The sequence below is a fragment of the Procambarus clarkii genome, chromosome 29, assembly GCF_040958095.1.
Source record: "Procambarus clarkii isolate CNS0578487 chromosome 29, FALCON_Pclarkii_2.0, whole genome shotgun sequence".
NCBI lineage: Eukaryota > Metazoa > Arthropoda > Malacostraca > Decapoda > Cambaridae > Procambarus > Procambarus clarkii.
The window spans coordinates 17,319,415-17,344,014 of NC_091178.1; the positions used below are offsets into that span (position 1 = coordinate 17,319,415).

The 24,600-nt window shown below is 50.1% G+C and overlaps 3 protein-coding genes across 3 annotated transcripts in view; all 3 read right to left on the reverse strand.

Annotated features, from left to right (window-relative positions):
• Window positions 1–18,068: 18,068 nt before the first annotated feature.
• On the reverse strand, window positions 18,069–18,488 carry LOC138369615 (paraneoplastic antigen Ma6E-like). Its single transcript, XM_069333037.1, has one exon. It carries the CDS (start codon window positions 18,486–18,488, stop codon window positions 18,069–18,071), a length of 420 nt encoding a protein of 139 aa, XP_069189138.1.
• Window positions 18,489–19,233: 745 nt separating this feature from the next.
• LOC123765198 (PE-PGRS family protein PE_PGRS16-like) lies at window positions 19,234–20,445 on the reverse strand. Its single transcript, XM_069333038.1, has one exon. The coding sequence runs from the start codon at window positions 20,443–20,445 to the stop codon at window positions 19,234–19,236; it is 1,212 nt and encodes a 403-aa protein (XP_069189139.1).
• A 2,515-nt stretch (window positions 20,446–22,960) lies between these two features.
• LOC138369616 (uncharacterized PE-PGRS family protein PE_PGRS46-like) overlaps window positions 22,961–24,600 on the reverse strand; it is an 81,633-nt gene continuing 79,993 nt past the window's right edge. Inside the window, exons 6-7 of the mRNA XM_069333040.1 lie at window positions 23,940–24,468; window positions 22,961–23,807 (exon numbers count right to left, since the gene is read on the reverse strand). Coding sequence (XP_069189141.1) covers window positions 22,961–23,807; window positions 23,940–24,468 — 1,376 coding nt within the window. The remainder of the gene's footprint in view (window positions 23,808–23,939; window positions 24,469–24,600) is intronic.

Consider the following 24,600-nt stretch of genomic DNA (forward strand, 5'->3'; position numbering starts at 1 on the left):
GGAAAATTCACAAGTGGACCAAAAAGATAACGTTTATTTCCTGCAAATGGCATTGCATAATGCCTTTGTTTTGTACAAATACAACACAACTGATCAAAAAAGCTAACATTGGTACAGTTCCACGAGGTGGCAATTTGGGCCCTATTGCGCTGGGACCCGGAAGATTGGCCTCAAACAGCAACAGTATCTCAACACTTGCGGCACCCTCCAGACATAAATGATGACACAGGTCCTGCCTATGCTGACGCCATGCAAACTCCTGGACCATCTGGTGTGAGCCGGCCTTTGTTCACTTCAACACCTCAAGCTGAAGCAGCAACCGAATCAGAACCCGAGATGTCTGGCACACTGCCATTTGACGAGACGGTTTTGTCAGATGACTCTGACTCTGACTCAAATGTTGAACCTCCAGCGATTCAGTTGATTCTGAAAATCGCATGAACTACAAACTGAAACGAGTATTTTGATACCAGAATGAACTCTGTATCACATAAACTGCGGTAAGTAGACTCGAACCTTCATAGATTTTTTTTTGGGTGTAGCGTGTGTCTGCATGAATGTCCCAAACGGGTTGCAGGTGGGTGACTTTAGCCGTTTATACTGGTAATGCTTCCCCCATATCATGTATTATATGCATATGTCTGTTTAGGGAATCTTATTCCGATCAATGTACAACCAATAATAACTGTGTGCAACAAGTATAAACTTGACAAACATAACAACAGTAAAAACATTTTGAGTGTGTTTGACGCTCACTGATATGTTCCAGTGTTGTTTTATATTTGGTGCTATTCTATCTTACGCTTTGTTTTTCTTTTTTACCTACGGGCTCATAGAACATTCTATTGCGAACACATTGGCACAAAAATGAATGACGTACATAGAATAATAATGTCAGGACAGTGAAATAATTATAAACTTTCAAAGCGCTGTATCGCACATGTGTCGTCGCGTCACCGATACCGGGTAACAGTTCCGCCACTTCCCACACTCTTGTGGGTGGGCCGCGACCATTATTCTACGTTTATATTCATATCACCGTGTTGGGAATTTCATTGCGAGTCCATTGATACCAAAATTAACGCTGTAGGACAAGTGTGGAAGTGATAACAATCCCAAGAGTAAAAACATTTTGTTGCTGTTGGGCGCTCACGGCGAGTCATCCACGTAGTTATTTATTTGATGCTGGTATCCCTATACCTTTCGTGACCTTTTTTACTGATGTTCTCCTAGAGAATTTTATTGCGAACACGTTGGTACCAAAATAAAATACGTAGCTCGAGAACTAAGGTCAGGAGAGTAAAAAGAGTATACACATTTTTGTTTTGACGCTTAAGTGACATCCCTTCGTCATCCCTTCACCTTCTAGTGTGTGGTCTGGTCAACATACTTTAGCCAGGTTATTGTGACTCATCGCCTGCATAGAAACTGTAATTGTGGTTGATCTCGGACCCATTGATAATGTGACGACTTATACTGAATTTTGTAACTATATCATCAAGATTGTAACCAGCTTAGCTAAATGTATTGTGGGGTTCAGTCCCTAAGCCCATATATGTGCCTCTGTAACCATTTAGGTTACAGGGCAAAAACAGAAGAACAAAGGTAACTGCAGAAGGCCTATTGGCCCATACCAAGCAGCTCCCATCTATAACCACCCAATCCTACTAATATACATGTCTAACTCGCGCTTGAAACAATCGAGGCAGCCCACCTCCACTACTATGAAGTTGAAAAAATAATTCCTCCACCACTATGAAGTTGAAAAAAAAGAAACTCTGAAGTTCGTATAGCAGGTTAAGCAAAGGCAAATCCTAAAGGTTTTTTCAGTTATATCGAACAATGGTTAGGGAAAGGATAGGTCCATTAAAGACCAAGACAGATCATATATTGGATTTTCGATTTTTTATATTTTGATATTTTTTGATATTCGATTTTTGTATCATCGGCAAATTTGCAAATGCTGCTACTCAAACCTTAATCTAAAATATTTATATATATTATAAACAACAGTGGTCCCAGTCCAGAGGCTTGAGGCACTCCGCTTACAACATTTTTCGACTCTTATAACCACCCAAGCCCACTCATATACATGTCGAACCCACGTTTAAAACAATCAATGGACTCCACCACGTTTGGTGGTAATTTGTTCAACAAATCAACAACCCTGTTACCGAACCAGTATTTTCCCAGGTCTTTCCTAAATCTAAACTCATGCAATTTATACCCATTATTTCGTCTGGTGCTGATACTTTTAATATCCCATTTGTTATGTCCATTCATCAACTTGTAAACCTCTATCATGTCACACCTAACTCTTCGCCTTTTCAGTGAATGCAATTGGGGAATTAACTTTGTCATTCTATGCTGGATACATTCAAGTGAATTTATATCAATTCTATAGTACGGCGACCAAAACTGAACTGCATAATCAAAATGCAGTTCTGTTGCCTAACCAGAGCAACAAATTGATTGATTGATAAGAATTAAGCCATCCAAGAGACGGCACGGGAATGAATAGCTTTAAAGAGCAAGATATAGCTGAAGAACAAAACCAGGTGTCTTGTTATTAACCCTTCGATTAATAAATCCTAGTGCACTATTTGCCTTATTACGAACATTAATGCATTGATCTTTTGGTTTTAAATTCTTACTAATCATAACTCCAAGTTCCCTTTCGAAATACCTGACTTCGCAATCACAACACCATCTATCTCGTATTTTGTAACTCTATCATATCATTACCTAACCTCAAAACTTTTCATTTATCAGCATTGAACTGCATCTGTCAACCTTTTGCCCATTTCAAAACTCTATTTAGATCAACTTGAAGAGATAGTGAGTCTTCTTCTGTGTTATTTCCCTACCGATTTTTGTATCATCGGCAAATTTGCAAATGTTGTTACTCAAACCTGAATCTAAATTATTTATATATACAGTATTATAAACATCAGAGGTCCCAGGACAGAGCCTTGAGGTACTCAACCTACAACATTTTCCAACTCTGACTTAACCCCATTTATACTAACTCTGTTGAGCGTTGAGCATTTATACATCAACTCTGCTGATGTGAGCACTTAATTGGCGGCGCTTAATTCTTAAAAAGCAATATATACTCTCGATCGTGATTTAGTTTAGTATGCAGTTTAAAGAAAAAAGAGCATAGCAATGTTATATCACAGAAAACGAATTTATCATAAACTCATGTATTTGTCTTATCATATGGAAATGCATTCATATTTTTAATAGATAACAATATGAATAGCCAAATTTCTGTAAATCCCCTACCATGTTGGAATCTGTGGAAATGAATGAGCAAATGTGCTGGCTGAAGGAAACCACATTGGTTTCATTTTGGATACAAATGTCGAAGGAGATTCAGAATGGAAATTAATTATAGTTGAACCTGCAGAGAGGAGTTTAAGAATCTGTGGTGAGAGTGATGAACACAGCCTTCACAATTATACTTCAGAGAATGTAAACATCTAAGAGTCATTAGAAATATGTGTAGAATAATAAACCCTACATTGTTTGAGTTCGGGAAAACACCATTTGTCATATATACTAGCAGTTCTTAAAGATTCACCCATTTTTTACCAGCAAGATAACATATAAGGTTTTAAGGGGTGACGAATGTTAATCTTCTTGTTTGATAAACTGTGCACTTGAGACATAGTTAATAAGAACACGCCAATATAAGACAACAAAACGTTTTCAGATTCTTTCACACCACTTTCCAGCAACTTTTATAATTTATATAAATTATTTTAAGGAATAGTACATAAATTATATATTTAAACATGATATTAGTGTTTAGTGGAATGCATAAGGAGTCAAATTGTGTTAAAAAGAGCGATTTTTAGAAAATTTGGAAAACTACTTTTTTCTGATCATATTATAATTAAATGGATGTTGAAGGTTTCATTCAGCCAATAACTCAGCCATTCACAATTTATTAATGAATTTTACAAAGAACACCACAAATTTTATATTTAAACATGTAAAAACTATTTGTAATACATTAGGAACAAAATAGTTGTAGAAAAACAATTTATTATAAAACCTTTGTGTTTGGATTTTTTTATTAAAAGTTTCTCAAAGGATCTCCTGCACCATTCTCAATGCAAGTCATTCCCATACCTATGGGAAGAGATAGACGAACGTTTTGAAGATGATTTGTGTTTGCTGGGATGTGATGGTAGCATTGTGTCCGCCGGTATGTGGTGGTACCATTGTGTCCGCCGCCATGTGGTGATGTGATGGTACCATTGTGTCCGCCGGCATGTGGTGATGTGATGGTACCATTGTGTCCGCCGGCATGTGGTGATGTGATGGTATCTTTGTGTCTGCCGCCACGTGGTGATGTGATGGTATCATTGTGTCCGCCGGCATGTGGAGATGTGATGGTACCATTGTGTCCGCCGGCATGTGGTGATGTGATAGTACCATTGTGTCCGCCGGCATGTGGAGATGTGACGGTACCATTGTGTCCGCCTGTCAGGAGACATATTTTTCCTGCTCTCTCGTGCACTGAATTAAGCACGAAATTGCATAGTGCACCAGTGATGTGCACCGTGATTCAACTTTCTGAATATAACTTTTCCACAGTTGTGTTGGGTGTCGTTGGACAGCCCATGATATTTGCTAGCCATTGATGTCATTCTGATCGCTGTATCAGGTCTGTGAACGAAATTACAGTAGGGAGTTGATTTCAGGGAAATTTTGTTCAAGTCAAGTGTAGAGAGGGAGGTATGGGGTGTTAACGACCGTAGACCACCCCCCTCGTGTGAGAGGGGGTAGCGTCATGGGGCAGGTGCGCCATTGGCCAGGGCTCCTGGGCCTCAGAAATGCTGAACCGTGATTAGCCAAGACGCTGAGGGGTACAGCATGGTACCCCAGGCGTAGTCTTGGCGGGAAAAGACGTTCTTACCTAGAACGTTGCTAGAGTAGGTCGTAATTTTCCGTGCAAGGCCAAGCATCGGGAAATACCGCCTGTAACGTTACTAAAGTCACGCCTATCATCTTGCTATCTTTCCGTGTGCCGTGCGTAAGAATCCGGTAATCGGAAAGGTGCTTGTACCGAACCGTGTGAACTTGTCATCTAGCCGCGTAATTGTGGGACGCCATCTTAGAGCAACTGGACTGAGTGAGGCGTTAATTATCGGGCTACGAAAGTGACATCCTACGTCTATCGTATCTGTGCTTGAAGGTACTGCTGTGAGACGTGCTAGAGAAGGTTTCAGTGTTATGAGAGAAACCTTAAAGTTCCTAATTTTGAGGAACTACTAACGAGAACAGTGAAGGACTCCGTCTCGGGTCTCGTGTACCGTGTAACACCGTGTACCGTCGTATCCTGGGGTACCGTGTCAAGTGGAAGGGGGTGGTACCGCATCCCTGCTGTTGTGCGCGCACCCTTGGTCTGCCTAAGCCGGTGTGTCGCGCCACCCTGGTCTCTGTGTGTGGAGCTAACCCCGTGGTCTAGGACCCTGTGCTCCACCTGACCACGTGTAGGAAGTGAGGACGCCTACGTCATCATCCAGCAGCAGCAGCGGGAGTGTGATTTTGACGTGTGTATGAGTGAGTGGGAGAATGTTGCGGGCCCGCATGATTGATGTAAGTACATTGTTTCCGTTTGGGTAATAAAACTCTGAAGCTGGGCTCGCCCCAGTGTTCCGTCTGTCCTCTGTCCCTGTGACCACCTGGGGAGGTGAATGGGAATTGGAGACGTGTGAGTCTACCCTGTTTGTCATCAAGTTGAGGTTGGGCCCAACTGTGATTTTTGACGAGTGTGAGGACACCTAGTGACACATTCAGAGGTAGAGTAAAGTGAGTTATTTGCTTCTATTTTTTCTATGTGCCGTGTATGTATTCCTGTAATTTGATTCCCTTTTTCAGCAGTGAAAGTGGTAACAGGGAGATTTCCCTTGGTTATAAATTTTACTGTTGTGTTGTGGTAAAGTGTGAATTATTGGTGGATAATTTACTGGGGGAAGTCATTTACAAGTTTTGCCGTGAGTGGCAAGGATGTACTGTGTTGATGTACTGTGTTGTACTGTGATGTACTGTGTTGTACCGTGTGTAAACCATAGACAAGTTGTCCTTGGTGGAAGGCGTTGTGTACTGTGAAGGATTCCGTGAGAATTATAGTCAGTTAACGTCACCGGGGGTCACGATTTACTTAACGAGGTCACTTGTTCGTTGAACATTGCTGTGATTAACGTAGAGACGTGTAAAGGCAACAGTCACAGTGAAGTTCACGCAGTGGAGGAATTGTCAAGTGAAGACTAACGTAGTGTTAACGATTTAACGAGCTGTCGTTAATTGATTGATTAACGTAAGGGGTTGACGGTCTGTTATGATCGGAGTCAATTAAGCTGCTGTAATTCGTTGGACTGATCAGATCTGTCTGCGGACAGTGATTAAGCACTTGTAGCTAATTAAAGATAATTAGTAACCGCCACTTAGTGAATTCACCAGGTGTTGATGTTGTTGTTTACACGGAGTGTTGTAACCTTGTGTGGTACAGTAGTCTACCCTCGTTAAGGTAATCTTGTCGTAAGACCGGAAGTGAACTGTCAGTTGAGAGACAGTAGGCTTTATCAATACTCGTCTGAATTAATAGGCTGTTGTATTCAGTAATTAATTGGGAATTACTCACCAAATGCTTGACTTTCAAGTTGATGTAATTAATTGACTTACGAGTTATTGATGCCATTTAAGTGCCGTTGAGACACGTGTGTGTTAACGTAATTGTTTAAATTCAATTAGAGTAACTTTTGTTTTTGATTGTCCTGAGAGACAAGTGTTAACGTAAGATTTTTTTTATAAGGGGTTATCATTCTTGGATTAACCGCCTTGTTACTTGGTACCTCGTTGTGGGCAGCGAGCGCCAGTCAAGTCTTTGTGATTATAGTATTGGTCACCGTGAAGCCGTGACAATATTGATTGCAAGCTTGCGTCACCAGTGGGCACCACTGTGTTCAGTTAGTGTCATTGTTCAGTCAGCGACGACGGGATAAGGATACCGTGGGTCCATCAGGCTGTTGATTAACTGTTCTTGAATGTGCCACTGGAGTGACAGTAAAGTAACGTAAATTCACTATGTAGTAGTTTTAGTTTTGTTTTGTGAATCAATTGTTTTGTTATAGAAAACGGTCGTTTACGTCAAACCTTCCAATATTACTGCCCCACATTTCATGTTCTGCAACGCTTTGCCTGCTTATGTTCATATTAAGTCTGTATCTAAAGCTCGAGTCCATTGCACAGCACCACACTTCTATAAATAAGAAGTGAGAATCCGTCGGCTACCCTTTATTAGTTGTTAACTAGGAGGAGCCAGCGACCTAAGTGACAGGTGTTACCCGAGTGGTTTCGCCTGGCGGTTTGCTCCCGCGGTCCTATGATCTTAGGCTTTAAGATTAAATATCTGCCACTGGCATCTCTTGCTGTTTAAGGTCTGCCTCTCTTGCGAGGTAGTTACGATTAACGTAACATCAATAGGACTTAATTCTTTTGATAACCTGTCAAAGAAAAAAATCTCAAAGGCATGTGGAGATGTGATGGTGCCATTGTGTCCGCCGGCATGTGATGGTACCATTGTGTCCGCCGGCATGTGATGGTACCATTGTGTCCGCCGGCATGTGATGGTACCATTGTGTCCGCCGGCATGTGGTGATGTGATGGTACCATTGTGTCCGCCGGCATGTGATGGTACCATTGTGTCCGCCGGCATGTGGAGATGTGATGGTACCATTGTGTCCGCCGGCATGTGATGGTACCATTGTGTCCGCCGGCATGTGGAGATGTGATGGTACCATTGTGTCCGCCGGCATGTGATGTGATGGTACCATTGTGTCCGCCGGCATGTGATGGTACCATTGTGTCCGCCGGCATGTGATGGTACCATTGTGTCCGCCGGCATGTGATGGTACCATTGTGTCCGCCGGCATGTGGAGATGTGATGGTACCATTGTGTCCGCCGGCATGTGGAGATGTGATGGTACCATTGTGTCCGCCGGCATGTGATGGTACCATTGTGTCCGCCGGCATGTGATGGTACCATTGTGTCCGCCGGCATGTGGAGATGTGATGGTACCATTGTGTCCGCCGGCATGTGATGGTACCATTGTGTCCGCCGGCATGTGGAGATGTGATGGTACCATTGTGTCCGCCGGCATGTGATGGTACCATTGTGTCCGCCGGCATGTGGAGATGTGATGGTACCATTGTGTCCGCCGGCATGTGATGGTACCATTGTGTCCGCCGGCATGTGGAGATGTGATGGTACCATTGTGTCCGCCGGCATGTGATGGTACCATTGTGTCCGCCGGCAAGTGGAGATGTGACGGTACCATTGTGTCCGCCGGCATGTGATGGTACCATTGTGTCCGCCGGCATGTGGTGATGTGACGGTACCATTGTGTCCGCCGGCATGTGATGGTACCATTGTGTCCGCCGGCATGTGATGGTACCATTGTGTCCGCCGGCATGTGGTGATGTGACGGTACCATTGTGTCCGCCGGCATGTGATGGTACCATTGTGTCCGCCGGCATGTGGTGATGTGACGGTACCATTGTGTCCGCCGGCATGTGATGGTACCATTGTGTCCGCCGGCATGTGATGGTACCATTGTGTCCGCCGCCAAGTGGTGATGTGACGGTACCATTGTGTCCGCCGGCATGTGATGGTACCATTGTGTCCGCCGGCAAGTGGAGATGTGACGGTACCATTGTGTCCGCCGGCATGTGATGGTACCATTGTGTCCGCCGGCATGTGATGGTACCATTGTGTCCGCCGGCATGTGATGGTACCATTGTGTCCGCCGCCAAGTGGTGATGTGACGGTACCATTGTGTCCGCCGGCATGTGATGGTACCATTGTGTCCGCCGGCATGTGGAGATGTGACGGTACCATTGTGTCCGCCGGCATGTGATGGTACCATTGTGTCCGCCGGCATGTGATGGTACCATTGTGTCCGCCGCCAAGTGGTGATGTGACGGTACCATTGTGTCCGCCGGCATGTGATGGTACCATTGTGTCCGCCGGCATGTGGAGATGTGACGGTACCATTATGTCCGCCGGCATGTGATGGTACCATTGTGTCCGCCGGCATGTGATGGTACCATTGTGTCCGCCGGCATGTGATGGTACCATTGTGTCCGCCGGCATGTGGAGATGTGATGGTACCATTGTGTCCGCCGGCATGTGGAGATGTGATGGTACCATTGTGTCCGCCGGCATGTGATGGTACCATTGTGTCCGCCGGCATGTGATGGTACCATTGTGTCCGCCGGCATGTGATGGTACCATTGTGTCCGCCGGCATGTGGTGATGTGATGGTACCATTGTGTCCGCCGGCATGTGGAGATGTGATGGTACCATTGTGTCCGCCGGCATGTGATGGTACCATTGTGTCCGCCACCATGTGATGGTACAATTGTGTCCGCCGGCATGTGATGGTACCTTTGTGTCCGCCGGCATGTGGAGATGTGATGGTACCATTGTGTCTGCTGGCATGTGGTGGTACCATTGTGTCCGCCGGCATGTGATGTGATGGTACCATCGTGTCCGCTGGCATGTGGTGGTACCATTGTGTCTGTTGGCATGTGGAGATGTGATGGTACCATTGTGTCCGCCAGCATGTGGTGGTACCATTATGTCCGCCAATATGTGGAGATGTGGTGGTACCATTGAGTCCGCCGGCATGTGGTGATGTGATGGTACCATTGTGTCCGCCGGCAAATGATGTGATGGTACCATTGTGTATAACAGCATGTGATGTGATGGTACCATTGTGTCCGCCGGCATGTACTCACCTAATTGTGCTTGCGAGGGTTGAGCTTTGTCTCTTTGGTCCCGCCTCACAACTGTCAATCAACTAGTGTACAGATTCCTGAGCCTATTGGGCTCCCATGGGGTGATGTGATGGTACCTTTGTGTCCTACTTGATGGGGTTCTAGGAGTTCTTCCACTCCCCAAGCCCGGCTTGAGGCCAGGCTTTACTTGTGAGAGCTTGTTCCACCAGGCTGTTGTTTGGAGCGACCTGCAGGCCCACATACCCACCACAGCCCGGTTGGTCTGGCACTTTTTTTTTAGAAAACAGTCTAGTTTCCTCTTGAAGATGTCCACGGTTGTTCCGGCTATAATTCTTATAGTCGCTGGGAGGACGTTGAACAGCCACGGCCTCTTTATTGGTTCTATTCTGCATTTTCTTCCATATCGTTCACTCCAGTACGTTTACTGTTTAGATTTGGGACCTGGCCCTCCAGTATTTTCCATGTGTATATTATTTGGTATCTCTCTCGTCTCTTTTCTAGTGAGTACATTTGAAGAGCTTTGAGATGATCCCAATAATTTAGGTGCTTTATCGCGTCAATGCGTGCCGTATATATTCTCTATGTTCCCTCTATTTCAGCAATCACTCCTGCTCTGAAGGGGGAAGTGAGTACTGAGCAGTACTGAAGACGGGACAACACAAGTGACTTAAAGAGAACAAGCATTGTGATGGGATACCTGGATTTGAAAGTTCTCGTAATCCATCCTATCATTTTTCTGGCTGCCGCAATATTTGCTTGATTATGCTCCCTTAAGGTTAGGTCGTCAGACATCATTATTCCCAAATCCTTGACATGCTGTTTTCCTACTATGGGCAGATTCGATTGTGTTTTGTACCCTGTATTATGTTTCAGATCCTCATTTTTGCCGTACCTGAGTACCTGGAATTTATCACTGTTAAACATCATGTTATTTTCTGCTGCCCAAATCGAAAACTTTGTTGATATCTGCTTGTAGTTTTCCATGTCTTCCGCAGAGGTAATTTTCATGCTGACTTTTGTGTCATCTGCAAAGGATGACACGAAGCTGTGACTTGTATTTTTGTCTGTATCTGATATGAGAATAAGGAAAGGCAGTGGTGCAAGGACTGTACCTTGAGGTACAGAGCTTTTAACTGCGCTTGGACTCGATTTTATTTGATTGACTTATGTTTTATGTTCTGTTCGACAGGAAATTGAGTATCCAGCGCCCTACTTTACCAGTTATTCCCATTGACCTCATTTTGTGTGCTATCACTCCATTTGTCGAATGCCTTTGCATAGTCTGTGTATACTACATCTGCATTTTTCTTTTCTTCTAGAGCTTCTGTGATTTTGTCATAGTGGTTGAGTAACTGTGACAGACAGGATCTTCCTGCTCTAAATCCATGTTGTTCTGGGTTGTGTAGCTCATTATTTTCCAGACAACTAGAAATTTGATTCCTAATCACTCTTTCAAAAACTTTTATTATGTGTGATGTTAGTGCAACTGGTCTATAATTTTTTGACAAGGCTTTACTACGCCTCTTGTGCAGAGAAGCTATTTCTGCTGATTTACATGCAACTGGCATCTCCCCTGTATCCAGGCTCTTTCTCCATATTATGCTGAGCGCTCGTGCTATTGATACTTAACATTTCTTAATGAATATTGAATTCCACGGGTCAGGCCCAGGAGCTGAGTGCATGGGCATATTGTCAATTTCTGTTTCAAAGTCTTCCGAGTTTGTGTTAATATCCGTTATATTATCTGCAGCTTGAATGTTATTCATAACGAAGCTGTCTGGATCATCAACTTTCATGTTATTTATTGGTGTGCTAAACATAGCCTCATACTGGCCTCTTAGAATTTCACTAATCTCTTTGTTGTCCTCTGTGTACGTACCTTCATTTGCAATTAACGGTCCAATAATAGTCGAGGTTTTGGATTTTGATTTTGCGTATGTGAAAGAATATTTCGGATTTTTCTTTATCTCTTGTATAGCTTTCTGTTCCAATTCCATTTCCTCAGACTCATATGATCGCTTCAACGTTTGTTCTATTTCTTCGATCTCCCTGCTTAGGCTTATTTTCCTTGCTTGTGATAGTTGTGTCTGCTGAAGCATTTCCGTTATTTTTTTCTTCTCCTGTACAGTCGTCTGCGTTCTCTTTCTAGAGTGGTCCTCTTTCTGCCCCTCCTCACAGGCACGTGCTTCAAGCAGACCTTGTAAGCTTCAGCTGTCAGTTGAGCTATTCCCTGTGTGGGAGTTTTGTCGGTTAAGACCGTCTCCCATTGAATGGTTGCAAGGTCTACATTTATTTTTTCTCAGTCAATCCTCCTATTGTTCAAATTGAATTGATTGAATATTCCTTCTCGCTTGTTGGGTCTCTTAGACCTACTACCGTTATTTATGCTAGTTCGCACTTCAATGAGCTTATGGTCTGAGTATGAAGTATCTGAGATTGTGATGTCTCTGATTAGTGCATCATTGTTTGTGAATAACAAGTCTAGTGCGTTTTCGTTCTTAGTTGGTTCTGTAATCCCTTGATTGAGCGAGAATTCTTCACAGAATCTCAAAAGTTCTCTGACTTGTGGTTGGTTATTTCCCGGGTCTTTAAATACTTTGATATTTTTGTTTGCAATTCTCCATCTTAAACTTGGTAAATTGAAATCTCCAAAGAAGATAATATCTGGAGCTGGGTTCGCTAGATTATCTAGGATGTTCTCTATTTTGTGCACTTGCTCTATGAATTCTTCCACCTTTGTATCTGGCGGTTTATATATTAGAATAATAATTAGGTTTATTTTTTCTACTTTAATTCCAAGTACCTCTAACACCTCATCAGTTGAGTTTAGTAGCTCTGTGCATACCAGGTTCTCTTTAATATACAGACCTACTCCTCCATTTGACCTAGTTTCTCTATCACATCTGTATAAATTATAATTTGGAATCCAGATTTCACTATTCATGTAATCTTTTGTATGCGTTTCCGTGAATGCCCTAAATATTCAGTTTGACTCTAATAGGAGGCCATTTATGAACTTAACTTTATTTCTTGATTTTGACTTTAGGCTTTGTATGTTGGCAAATATGAATGATCTTCGATATTGTGTGTCACTTCTAAAAGGTTTTGCTAGTTCTGCCTCCTCCTCACCCTGACCCAGGGTGTGCTGGTCTGGCAATGGTTTGTCCAGTTTTGAAAGTGGTACTGGGAAGTGTGGTAGTTTCTGTGTAGTCAGGGGGGGGGGGGAGGATGTAGTATGTGTGGGCTTGATGATGAATCGTAGTCCAGTCTTGGGCATTTCCCGCTCTCCATCCGTACTCCTGCAACGTTTCTGCCTGTCTGTTCCTCTCTCTGGTTCTTCCTGTCTCTAAAAAAATTCCATGGCTATTATATTGGACTTCCTCTCTTATATAGCGCTGTGTACCTCTCACGTGGAAATCAGGGCAATGAAAATCGTAGCATTTCCTCTCATTAACTGAGAGTTTGCATAGTTTAGGGTGGAAATATCTACACTGTACCAAAACAACATCTGCCTTTCCCTAACATGTTTCGGCATTTCCAGGGATGCATGAATGTGCATTCCGTGCCTCTGGGCCCATATCTACACTGTCCTTTTGCATAATACCTGCAAATATTTTCACCTGTGCTTGTATTCTTATTGTTTGTACCCGTGCACGACTTGGCTACCTCTGTGTCTTTTGTTCCAACTTCCTCGTTTCCACATTCTTTCTCGGTATTGCCCTTATCTTTCTGCTTGTTGTTTTCGTCTTTCTCATTTGTGTTCTCGTCCTTCTCACTTTTTCTCTCCTTACTCCTATTATCAGTTTGATCTTCAATATTGCCTTCATTTACGTGTACCTTGACACAATGTCCTTTTACATTGCTAATTTGGCTCTCTAAACTCTCAGTCCCTGGGTTGTGTTTAGTGTTCGTTGCTGTCTTTACATATTCTGCATACATTTCTGGTAGCTTTTGTGTGAATTGTAGACTATGTACTTCAGGAATGTCATTCATTAGTTTGATAATGTTTTCTCACATCTGTCTATCATTGTGACAGATCCAGTAGTTACCCTGTCTGTTTGCATATAGTGTAGGTAATCTTGTACAACTCAGGTGAAATCTTATGTTACTAATGTTACATACAATCCCTACAACACTCTTGCGAAGTGGCTTGTCCGCCGGCAGCGGACATTATTATACATCACCACATGTCCGCCGGCATGTGGTGATGTGATGGAACCATCGTGTCTGTTGTCATGTACCTTGACAGCACGTGTTGCATCACCTTGCACCGGGCTCTTGCTTGCTGGACCGGCTGATATCTGCCGCAGCAGCATATCGATGATTTGTTTCTGAGAATTCTTGATCTGGCTAAGAGCGTCCTCAAGTGAACAAGTTGTGTCCGTTTATTGTATATTTAGCGTATGTCCTGACACACAAAGTGCATACCAGGTATATATAGTGTCATAGTACCGTAGTGATATATACATCTCAAAGTGCCTACTCCGATATACAGTGCCATACAAACCACAAAGTGTCAACCCCCCCCCAGTACATTGTGTTATACATATCATGAAGTGCCGAACCTCATATTCTCAGCGTCATATATACTCTGGTGCATATATATGAATATATAGAGTATGTCATGTGTATAGTCCACCCAATACTACCCCCGTCAAACCAACCACACCCCCTTCCACCTCTCTGGCACCCACACCCACCGGCCCACATCACCACCTGTGTTGACCCTGTGTGTTTGGTTCCTACTATCGAATATTGTAGAGTTTAATACTCTCTAAACGGAGTAGAACTGGAAGGGGTCCCAGCAGGCGAGCAGGACCCCACAAGCCTCGAGGTGCCAACACTACTACTAGATGAGGTTTTTAACGGATTTGCAACAAAACCTCCCAAGTCCCCTGCACCTCCCACGTCCCCTGCACCTCCCACGTCCTCTGCACCTCCCACGTCCCTTGCACCTACCACGTCCTCTGCACCTCCCACGTCATTTGCACCTCCCACGTTCCCTTCACCTCCCACGTCCCCTGCACCTCCCACGTCCCTTGTACCTCCCACGTCCCCTGCACCTTCCACGTACCTGCACCTCCCACGTCCCCTGAATCTCCCTCGTACCTGCACCTCCCACGTCCCCTGCACCACCCACGTCCTCTGCACCTCCAACGTCATTTGCACCTCCCACGTCCACTGCATCTCCCACGTCCCTTGCACCACCCACGTCCCCTGCACCTCTCACATCCTCCGCACCACCCCACGTCCCTTGCACCTCCCACGTATACTACTCCTCCCACGTCCCCTGAATCACCCATGTCCCCTGCACCTTCCATGAACTTTGCACCTCCCACGTCCCTTGCACCTCCCACGTCCCTTGCACCACCCACGTCCCCTGCATCACCCACGTCCCCTGCACCTCCCACGTCCCTTGCACCTCCCACGTCCCTTTCACCACCCACGTCCCCTGCACCACCCACGTCCCCTGCACCTCCCATGTCCCTTGCACCTCCCACGTCCCCTGCACCTCCCTAGTCCCTTGCACCACCCACGTCCCCTGCACCACCCACGTCCCCTGCACCTCCCACGTCCCCTGCACCACCCACGTCCCCTGCACCACCCACGTCCCCTGCACCACCCACGTCCCCTGCACCACATACGCATACCCCTGCACCACATGCGCATACCCCTAAGAAAAAAGAGAAAGAGATGCAGATTGGAACGAGAACGTCGTTCCCTATATAGGCGAAGAAAACGAATCGCGGAACAACTTGAGAGTCGCACCCTATCTCAAGAACGGCGAAGAAGGTTAGTTAGAGAAATAGAAACAATTGAACGGAAGCTACTAGAATCATACAAAACCCAGGAGAGGTAAAGAGAGCAAAAGTCCATCAGTGAAATAGAGAGAAATCCGAAATATTTTTTCTCCTATGCAAAATCAAGATAAAAAACGACATCTAGTATCAGGCCCCTGCGAAAGGGAGATGGAAATTTCACCGATGACAACAAAGAAATGAGCGAGTTACTGAGGAAGCAGTACGACTCTGTTTTCAGCGAGCCATTAAATGCACTAAAGATTGATAACCCAAATGAATTTTTCATGGATATGATACCAACATCAAATCAAATACCAGACGTCGCCCTATCCCCACTAGATTTTGAAGAAGCCATAAACAGTATGCCTATGCACTCTGCACTAGGCCCGGATTCTTGGAACTCCATATTCATCAAGAACTGTAAAAAACCACTATCGCAGGCCCTTCACATTCTGTGGAGACAAAGCCTAGATACTGGCGTTATCCCTGACATACTAAAAACAGCAGAGATAGCACCTCTCCATAAAGGAGGAAATAAGGCAGAGGCAAAAAATTACAGACCGATAGCACTAACATCGCACATCATAAAAATTTTTGAGAGAGTGCTAAGAAGTAAGATCACAAAATACATGGAATCACAGCATCTCCATAACCCCGGACAACATGGTTTCAGAACAGGGCGCTCTTGCCTGTCGCAGTTGCTGGACCACTATGATATGGCATTAGATGCTATGGAAGACAAACAAAACGCTGATGTAATTTACACAGATTTCGCAAAAGCTTTTGATAAATGTGACCATGGTGTTATTGCACATAAAATGCGTTCAAAAGGAATTACCGGGAAAATAGGCAGATGGATCTACAATTTCCTGACCAACAGAACCCAATGGGTAATAGTCAACAAAATAAAATCCAGCCCATCAACCGTGAAGAGCTCAGCCCCCCAGGGTACTGTGCTTGCTCCAGTACTTTTTCTCATCCTCATATCGGACATAGACCAGAACACAACCTATAGCACTGTGTCATCCTTTGCAGATGACATTAGGATTTTCATGAGAGTTGGCAACATCGAGGACACGGCAAACCTCCAATCAGATGTAGATCAGGTCTTTCTATGGGCTACAGAAAATAATATGGTGTTTAACGAGGATAAGTTCCAGCTCATGCGCTACGGAAAAATTGAAAATATAAAAACAGATACCACGTACAAAACTCAGGCAAATCATAACAGAACGAAAAGGCAATGTAAAGGATCTGGGTGTACTCATATCGGAAGACCTTACCTTTAAAGAACACAATAAAGTAGCCGTCACAACTGCAAGAAAAATGACAGGTTGGATAACAAGAACTTTTCACACTAGAGATGCTATACCGATGATGATACTTTTCAAAACGCTTGTGCTCTCTAGAGTGGAGTACTGCTGCACAATGACAGCCCCTTTCAAAGCTGGAGAAATTGCTGACCTGGAGAGCGTGCAGAGATCCTTTACTGCTAGAATCCACCCAGTAAAACATCTAAATTACTGGGACCGACTAAAGAGCCTAAATCTGTACTCCCTTGAGCGCAGGCGGGAGAGATACATAATAATTTACACGTGGAAAATAATTGAGGGGCTGGTCCCAAACCTGCACACAGAAATAACATCACATGAGACCAGAACACATGGCAGGATGTGCAGAATACCCCCGTTAAAAAGCAGAGGTGCAACAGGTACTCTGAGAGAGAACTCTATCAACATCAGAGGCCCGAGACTGTTCAATACGCTTCCGCCACACATAAGGGGCATAACTGGCCGACCCCTCACTGTGTTCAAGAGAGAACTGGATAAGCACCTCCAAAGGATACCTGATCAACCAGGCTGTGACTCATACGTCAGGCTGCGAGCAGCCGCGTCCAACAGCCTGGTTGATCAGTCCAGCAACCAGGAGGCCTGGTCGACGACCGGGCCGCGGGGACACTAAGCCCCGGAAGCACCTCAAGGTAACCTCAAGGTAAGGTAACCACCCACGTCCCCTGCACCTCCCATGTCCCTTGCACCTCCCATAACCCCTGCACCACACACGTCCTCTGCAACACCCAAGTCCCCTACACCACCCACGTCTCCTGCACCACACACGTCCCCTGCACCTACCACGACCCCTGCACCACACACGTCCCCTACACCACCCACGTCCCCTGCACCTCCCACGTCCTTTGCACCTCCCACGTCTCCGGCACCTCCCACGTCCTCTGCACAACCCACGTCTCCTGCACCACCCACGTCCCCTGCACCACCCACGTCCCCTGCACCACCCAGGTCCCTTGCATCTCCCAAGTCCCCTGCACCACCTACGTCCCCTGCACCTCCCACGTCCCCTGCACCTCCCACGTCCCCTGCACTTCCCACGTCCCTTGTTCCACCCACGTCCCTTGCACCTCCCACGTCCCCTGCACCTCCCAGGTCCCTTGCATCACCCACGTTCCCTGCACCTCTCACGTCCGCTGCACCAACCCACGTCCCTTGCACCTCTCACGTCCACAATTCCCACGTCCCTTGCACCACTCACGTCCCCTGTACCACCCACGTCCCTTGCACCACTCACGTCCCCTGTACCACCCACGTCCCTTGCACCACCCACGTTCCTTATATTTCGCACGTCCCCTGTACCTCCCACGTCTCCTGCACCTCCCATGTCCCTTGAATCACTCACGTCCTCTGCACCTCCCTCGTCCCTTGCACCTCCCACGTCCCCTATCCCTCTCACGTCCCTTGCGTCTCCCACGTCCTTTGCACCACCCACGTCCCCTGCACTACCCACGTCCCCTGCACAACCTACGTTCCTTACACCACCCACGTCCCTTGCACCTCGTACGTCCCCTGCAACTCCCATGTCCGCTGCACCTCCCACGTTCCCATGCACCACCCCACGCCCCTTGCACCTCCCACGTCCACAACTCCCACGTCCCCTGCGCCACCCACGTCCCCGAACCTCTCATGAACTTTGCACCTCCCACGTCCACAACTCCCACGTCCCCTGCACCACCGACCTCCTTACACCACCCACCTCCCTTGCACCTCCCACGTCCCATGCACCTCTCGCGTTCCCTGCAGCATCCACGTCCTTACACCTTCTACGTCCCTTGCACCTCCCACGGCCCTTTGCACCTCTCTCGTCCCTTGCACATCGCACGTCCCCTGCACCTCCCACGTCCCCTGGAACTCCCACGTCCCCTGCTCCTCCCACGTCCCTTGCACCTCTCCCGTCCCCTGCACTTCCCAAGTCCCCTGCATCTCCCATGTCCCCTGCACAACCCACGTCCCCTGCACCACCCACGTCCCCTGCACCACCCACGTCCCTTGCACCACCCACGTCCCTTGTATTTCGCACGTCCCCAGCAGCTCTCATGTCTCCTGCACCTCCCACGTCCCTTGTACCTCCCACGGCCCTTGCACCTCCCACGTCCCCTGCACCTCCCAAGTCCCTTGTACCTCGCACGTTCCCTGCACCTCCCACGTCCCCTGCACCTCATACGTCCCCTGCACCTCCCACGTCCCTTGCACCTCCCACGTCCCCTGCATTCCCCCGTCCCGTGCACATCCCACGTCCCCTATATCATCCACGTCCCTAAAACATCCTACGGACCCTGAACCTCCCATGTCCCTTGCACCACCCACGTCCCATGCATCTCCCACGTCCCTTGCACGTCCCACGTCCATTGCACCACCCACGTCCCTTGCACCTCCCACGTCCCTTGCACCTCCCACGTCCCATGCACCACCCACGTCCCCTGCACCTCCCACGTCCCTTGCACCACCCACGTCCTTGCACCACCTACGTCCCTTGCACCTCCCACGTCCCTTGCACCACCCACGTCCTCTGCACCTCCCATGTCCCCTGCATCTCCAACGTCCCTTGCACCTCCCACGTCCCCAACACCACCCACGTCCCCTGCACCTCCCACGTGCCATGGACCTCCCACATCCATTGCACCACCCACGTACCTTGCACCTCCCACGTCAGATGCACCTCCCACGTCCCTTGCACCACACACGTCCCCTGCACCTCCCACGTCCCTTGCACCACCCACGTCCCCTGCACCACCCACGTCCCCTGCACCACCCTCGTCGTCTGCATCTCCTTGTCCCTTGCATCTCCCAAGTACCCTGCACCTCCCACGTCCCCTGCACCACCCACGTCCCTTGCACCACCCACGTCCCCTGCACCACCCACGTCCCCTGCACCTCCCACATCCCCTGGGACACCCACGTCCCCCTGCACCACCCACGTCCCCTGCACCTCCCACGTCCCCTGCAACACCCACGTCCCCTGCACCACCCACGTCCCCTGCCCCACCCACGTCCTTTGCACCACTCACATTCCCTGCATCTAATACGTCCCCTGCACCTCCAACGACCCCTGCGCCACTCACGTCCCTTGCACCATCCACGTCCCCTGCACCACCCACGTCCCCTGTATTTCGCACGTCAACTGTACCTCCCACGTCCCTTGCACCTCCGACGTCCCCTGCCCCTCTCACGTCCCTTATTGCGTCTCCCACGTCCCTTGCTCCAACAACGTCCCTTGCACCACCCATGTTCTCTGCACCTCTCACGTCCACTGCACCTCCCACGTCCCATGCACCTCGCACGTTCCCTGCACCTCCCACGTCCCCTGCACCTCCAACGTCCCCTGCACATTCCACGTCTCCTGCACCTCCCACGTCCCTTGCACCTCCCTCGTCCCCTGCACCACCCACGTCCCCTACACCACCCACGTCCCTTGCACCACCCACGTCCCCTGCACCACCCACGTCCCTTGCACCTCCCACGTCCCTTGCACCTCCCATGCCCCTCTCAGGTCCCTTGCGTCTCCCACGTTCTTTGTACCACCCACGTCCTCTGCACCACCCACGTCCCCTGCACATTCCACGTCTTCTGCACTACCCACGTTCCTTACACCACCCACGTCCTTGCGCCACCCACGTCCCTTGCACCACCCACGTCCTTGCACCACCGACGTCCCCTGCACCTCTCACGTGCCCTGCACCTCCACGTCCTTTGCACCACTCACGTTCCCTGCACCTCTCACGTCCCCTGCACCTCCCACGTCCTCTGCACCACCCACGTCCTTACACCACCCACCTCCCTTGCACCTCTCACGTCCCATGCACTTCTCGCGTTCCCTGCAGCATCCACGTCCTTACACCTTCCACGTCCCTTGCACCTCCCACGTCCCCTGCACCTCCCACGTCCCTTACACCTCGCACGTCCCCTGCACCTCCCACGTCCCCTGCACCTCCCACGTCCTCTGCACCACCCACGTCCCTTGCACCTTCCACGTCCCTTGCACCTCGCACGTCTCCTGCACCTCCCACGTCCCATGCACCACCCACGTCCCCTGCACCACCCACGTCCTTACACCACCCACCTCCCTTGCACCTCCCACGTCCCATGCACTTCTCGCGTTTTCTGCAGCATCCACGTCCTTACACCTTCCACGTCCCTTGCACCTCCCACGTCCCTTGCACCTCCCTCGTCCTCTGAACCACCCACGTCCCCTGCACCACCCACGTCCCTTGCACCACCTTCGTTCCATGCACCTCTCACGTCCCCTGCATCACCCCACGTCACTTGCACCTCCCACATCCACAATTCCTAAGTCCCCTGCGCTAACCACGTCCCTTGCACCACCCACGTCCTTGCACCTCCCACGTCCCTTGCACCTCCCACGTCCCTTGCACCTCCCACGTCCCCTGCATCTCCCACGTCCCCTTCACCTCCCACGTCCTTTGCACCTCCCACGTCCCCTACACCTCCCACGTCCCTTGCACCACCCACGTCCTTGCACCTCCCACGTCCCCTGCATCTCCCACGTCCCCTGCACCTCCCATGAACTTTGCACCTCCCACGTCCCCAACACCTCCCACGTCCCTTGTACCACCCACGTTCTTTGCACATCCCACGTCCCCTGCACCCCACCACGTCCCTTGCACCACTCACGTCCCCTGCTTTTCCTACGTCCACAGCACCACCCACGTCCCCTACACCTCCCACGTCCCTTGCACCTCCCACGTCTTCTGTACCTCCCACGTCCCTTGCACCCTCACGTCTCCTGCACCACCCACGTCCCCTACACTACCCACGTCCCCTGCTCCTCCTACGTCCTCTGCACCACCCACGTCCCCTGCACCACCCTTGTTGTTTGCACTACCCACGTCCCCAGCACCCCCACGTCCCCTGCACCACCCAAGTCCCCTGCACCACTAGGTTCATTGGACCTCCCACGTCCCTTGAATCACCCACGTCCCTTGCACCTCCCACGTCCCATGCACCTCCCACGTCCCTTCGACCACCTACGTCCGTTGCACCACCCACGTCCTTTGCACCTCCCACTTCCCGTGCACCTCCCACCTCCCCTGCATCACCCACGTCCCGTGATCCTCCCATGTCCTCGACACCAAACACGTCCCATGCACCTCACACGTCCCCTTCACCACCCACGTCCCCTGCACCTCCCACGTCCGCTGCAGCTCCCACGTCCCTTGCAACACCCACGTCCCTTGCACCTCCCACGTCCCCTGCATCTCCCACATCCCAGCCACCACCAACGTCCCTTGCACCACAAACGTCCCTTGCACCACCCACGTCCTTGCACCACCCATGGCCAATGACCACCCACGTCCCCTGCACCTCCCACGTCCCCTGCACCATCAACGTCCCTTGGACCTCCCACGTCCTCTGCACCTCCCGCGTCCCGTGCACCTCCCACGTCCCCTGCACCTCCCACGTCCCTTGCACCTCCCAATTCCCCTGCACCTACCACGTTCTTGCAGCACCCACGTCCCTTGCACCACCCATGTCCCTTGCACCTCCCACGTCCTCTGCACCATCCACGTCACTTGCACATCCCACGTCCCTTACACCTCCCACGTCCCCTGCACCTCCCACGCCCTTTGCACCTACCACGTCCCCTGCACCTCTCACGTCCCCTGCACCTCCCACGTCCCCTGCACCTCCCACGTCCCCTGCACCTCCCACGTCCTTGCAGCACCCACGTCCCTTGCACCACCCATGTTCCTTGCACTTCCCACGTCCTTGCACCACCCACGTCCTTTGCACCACCCACGTCTCCAGCCCCTCCCACGTCCCTTGCACCTCCCACGTCCCTTGCACCTCCCACGTCCCTTGCACCACCCACGTCCCCTGCATCTCCCACGTCCCCTGCACCACCCACGCCCATTGCACCACCCACGTTCCATGTATTTCGCACGTCTCCTGCACCATCCACATCACTTTCACGTCCAACGTTTCCTGCACCACCCAGGTCCCCTGCACCTCCCACGTCTACTGCACCTCCCACGTTCACTGCACCTCCCACGTCCCCTGCACCTCCCACGTCCCTTGCACCTCCCACGTCCCTTGCACCACCCTTGTTGTTTGCACTACCCACGTCCCCAGCACCCCCACGTCCCCTGCATCACCCAAGTCCCCTGCACCACCTACGTTCATTGGACCTCCCACGTCCCTTGAATCACCCACGTCCCTTGCACCTCCCACGTCCCATGCACCTCCCACGTCCCTTCGACCACCTACGTCCGTTGCACCACCCACGTCCCTTGCACCTCCCACTTCCCGTGCACCTCCCACGTCCCTTGCAAATTCCCACCTCCCCTGCACCACCCACGTCCCGTGATCCTCCCATGTCCTCGACACCAAACACGTCCCATGCACCTCACACGTCCCCTTCACCACCCACGTCCCCTGCACCTCCCACGTCCGCTGCAGCTCCCACGTCCCTTGCAACACCCACGTCCCTTGCACCTCCCACGTCCCCTGCATCTCCCACATCCCAGCCACCACCAACGTCCCTTGCACCTCAAACGTCCCTTGCACCACCCACGTCCTTGCACCACCCATGGCCAATGCACCACCCACGTCCCCTGCACCTCCCACGTCCCCTGCACCATCAACGTCCCTTGGACCTCCCATGGCCAATGCACCACCCACGTCCCCTGCACCTCCCACGTCCCCTGCACCATCAACGTCCCTTGGACGTCCCACGTCCTCTGCACCTCCCGCGTCCCGTGCACCTCCCACGTCCCCTGCACCTCCCACGTCCCTTGCACCTCCCACGTCCCCTGCACCTACCACGTTCTTGCAGCACCCACGTCCCTTGCACCATCCATGTCCCTTGCACCTCCCACGTCCTCTGCACCATCCACGTCACTTGCACATCCCACGTCCCTTACACCTCCCACGTCCCCTGCACCTCCCACGCCCTTTGCACCTACCACGTCCCCTGTACCTCCCACGTCCCCTGCACCTCCCACGTCCCCTGCACCTCCCACGTCCTTGCAGCACCCACGTCCCTTGCACCACCCATGTCCCTTGCACCTCCCACGTCCTTGCACCACCCACGTCCTTTGCACCACCCACGTCTCCTGCCCCTCCCACGTCCCTTGCACCTCCCACGTCCCTTGCACCTCCCACGTCCCTTGCACCACCCACGTCCCCTGCATCTCCCACGTCCCCTGCACCACCCTCGCCCCTTGCACCACCCACGTTCCATGTATTTCGCACGTCTCCTGCACCATCCACGTCACTTTCACGTCCAACGTTTCCTGCACCACCCAGGTCCCCTGCACCTCCCACGTCTCCTGCACCTCCCACGTTCACTGCACCTCCCACGTTCCCTGCACCACCCACGTCCCTTGCACCTCCCACGTCCCCTACACCACCCACGTCCCCTGCTCCTCCCACGTCCTTTGCACCTCCCACGTCCCCTGCACTTCCCACGTCCCCTGCACCTCCCACGTCCCTTGCACCTCCCACGTCCCTTGCACCACCCACGTCCTTAAACCACCCACGTCCTTAAACCACCCACGTCCCTTGCACCTCCCACGTCCCTTGCACCTGCCACGTCCCCTGCACCTGCCACGTCCTTTGCACCTGCCACATCCCCTGCACCTGCCACGTCCTTTGCTCTTCCCACGTCCCTTGCA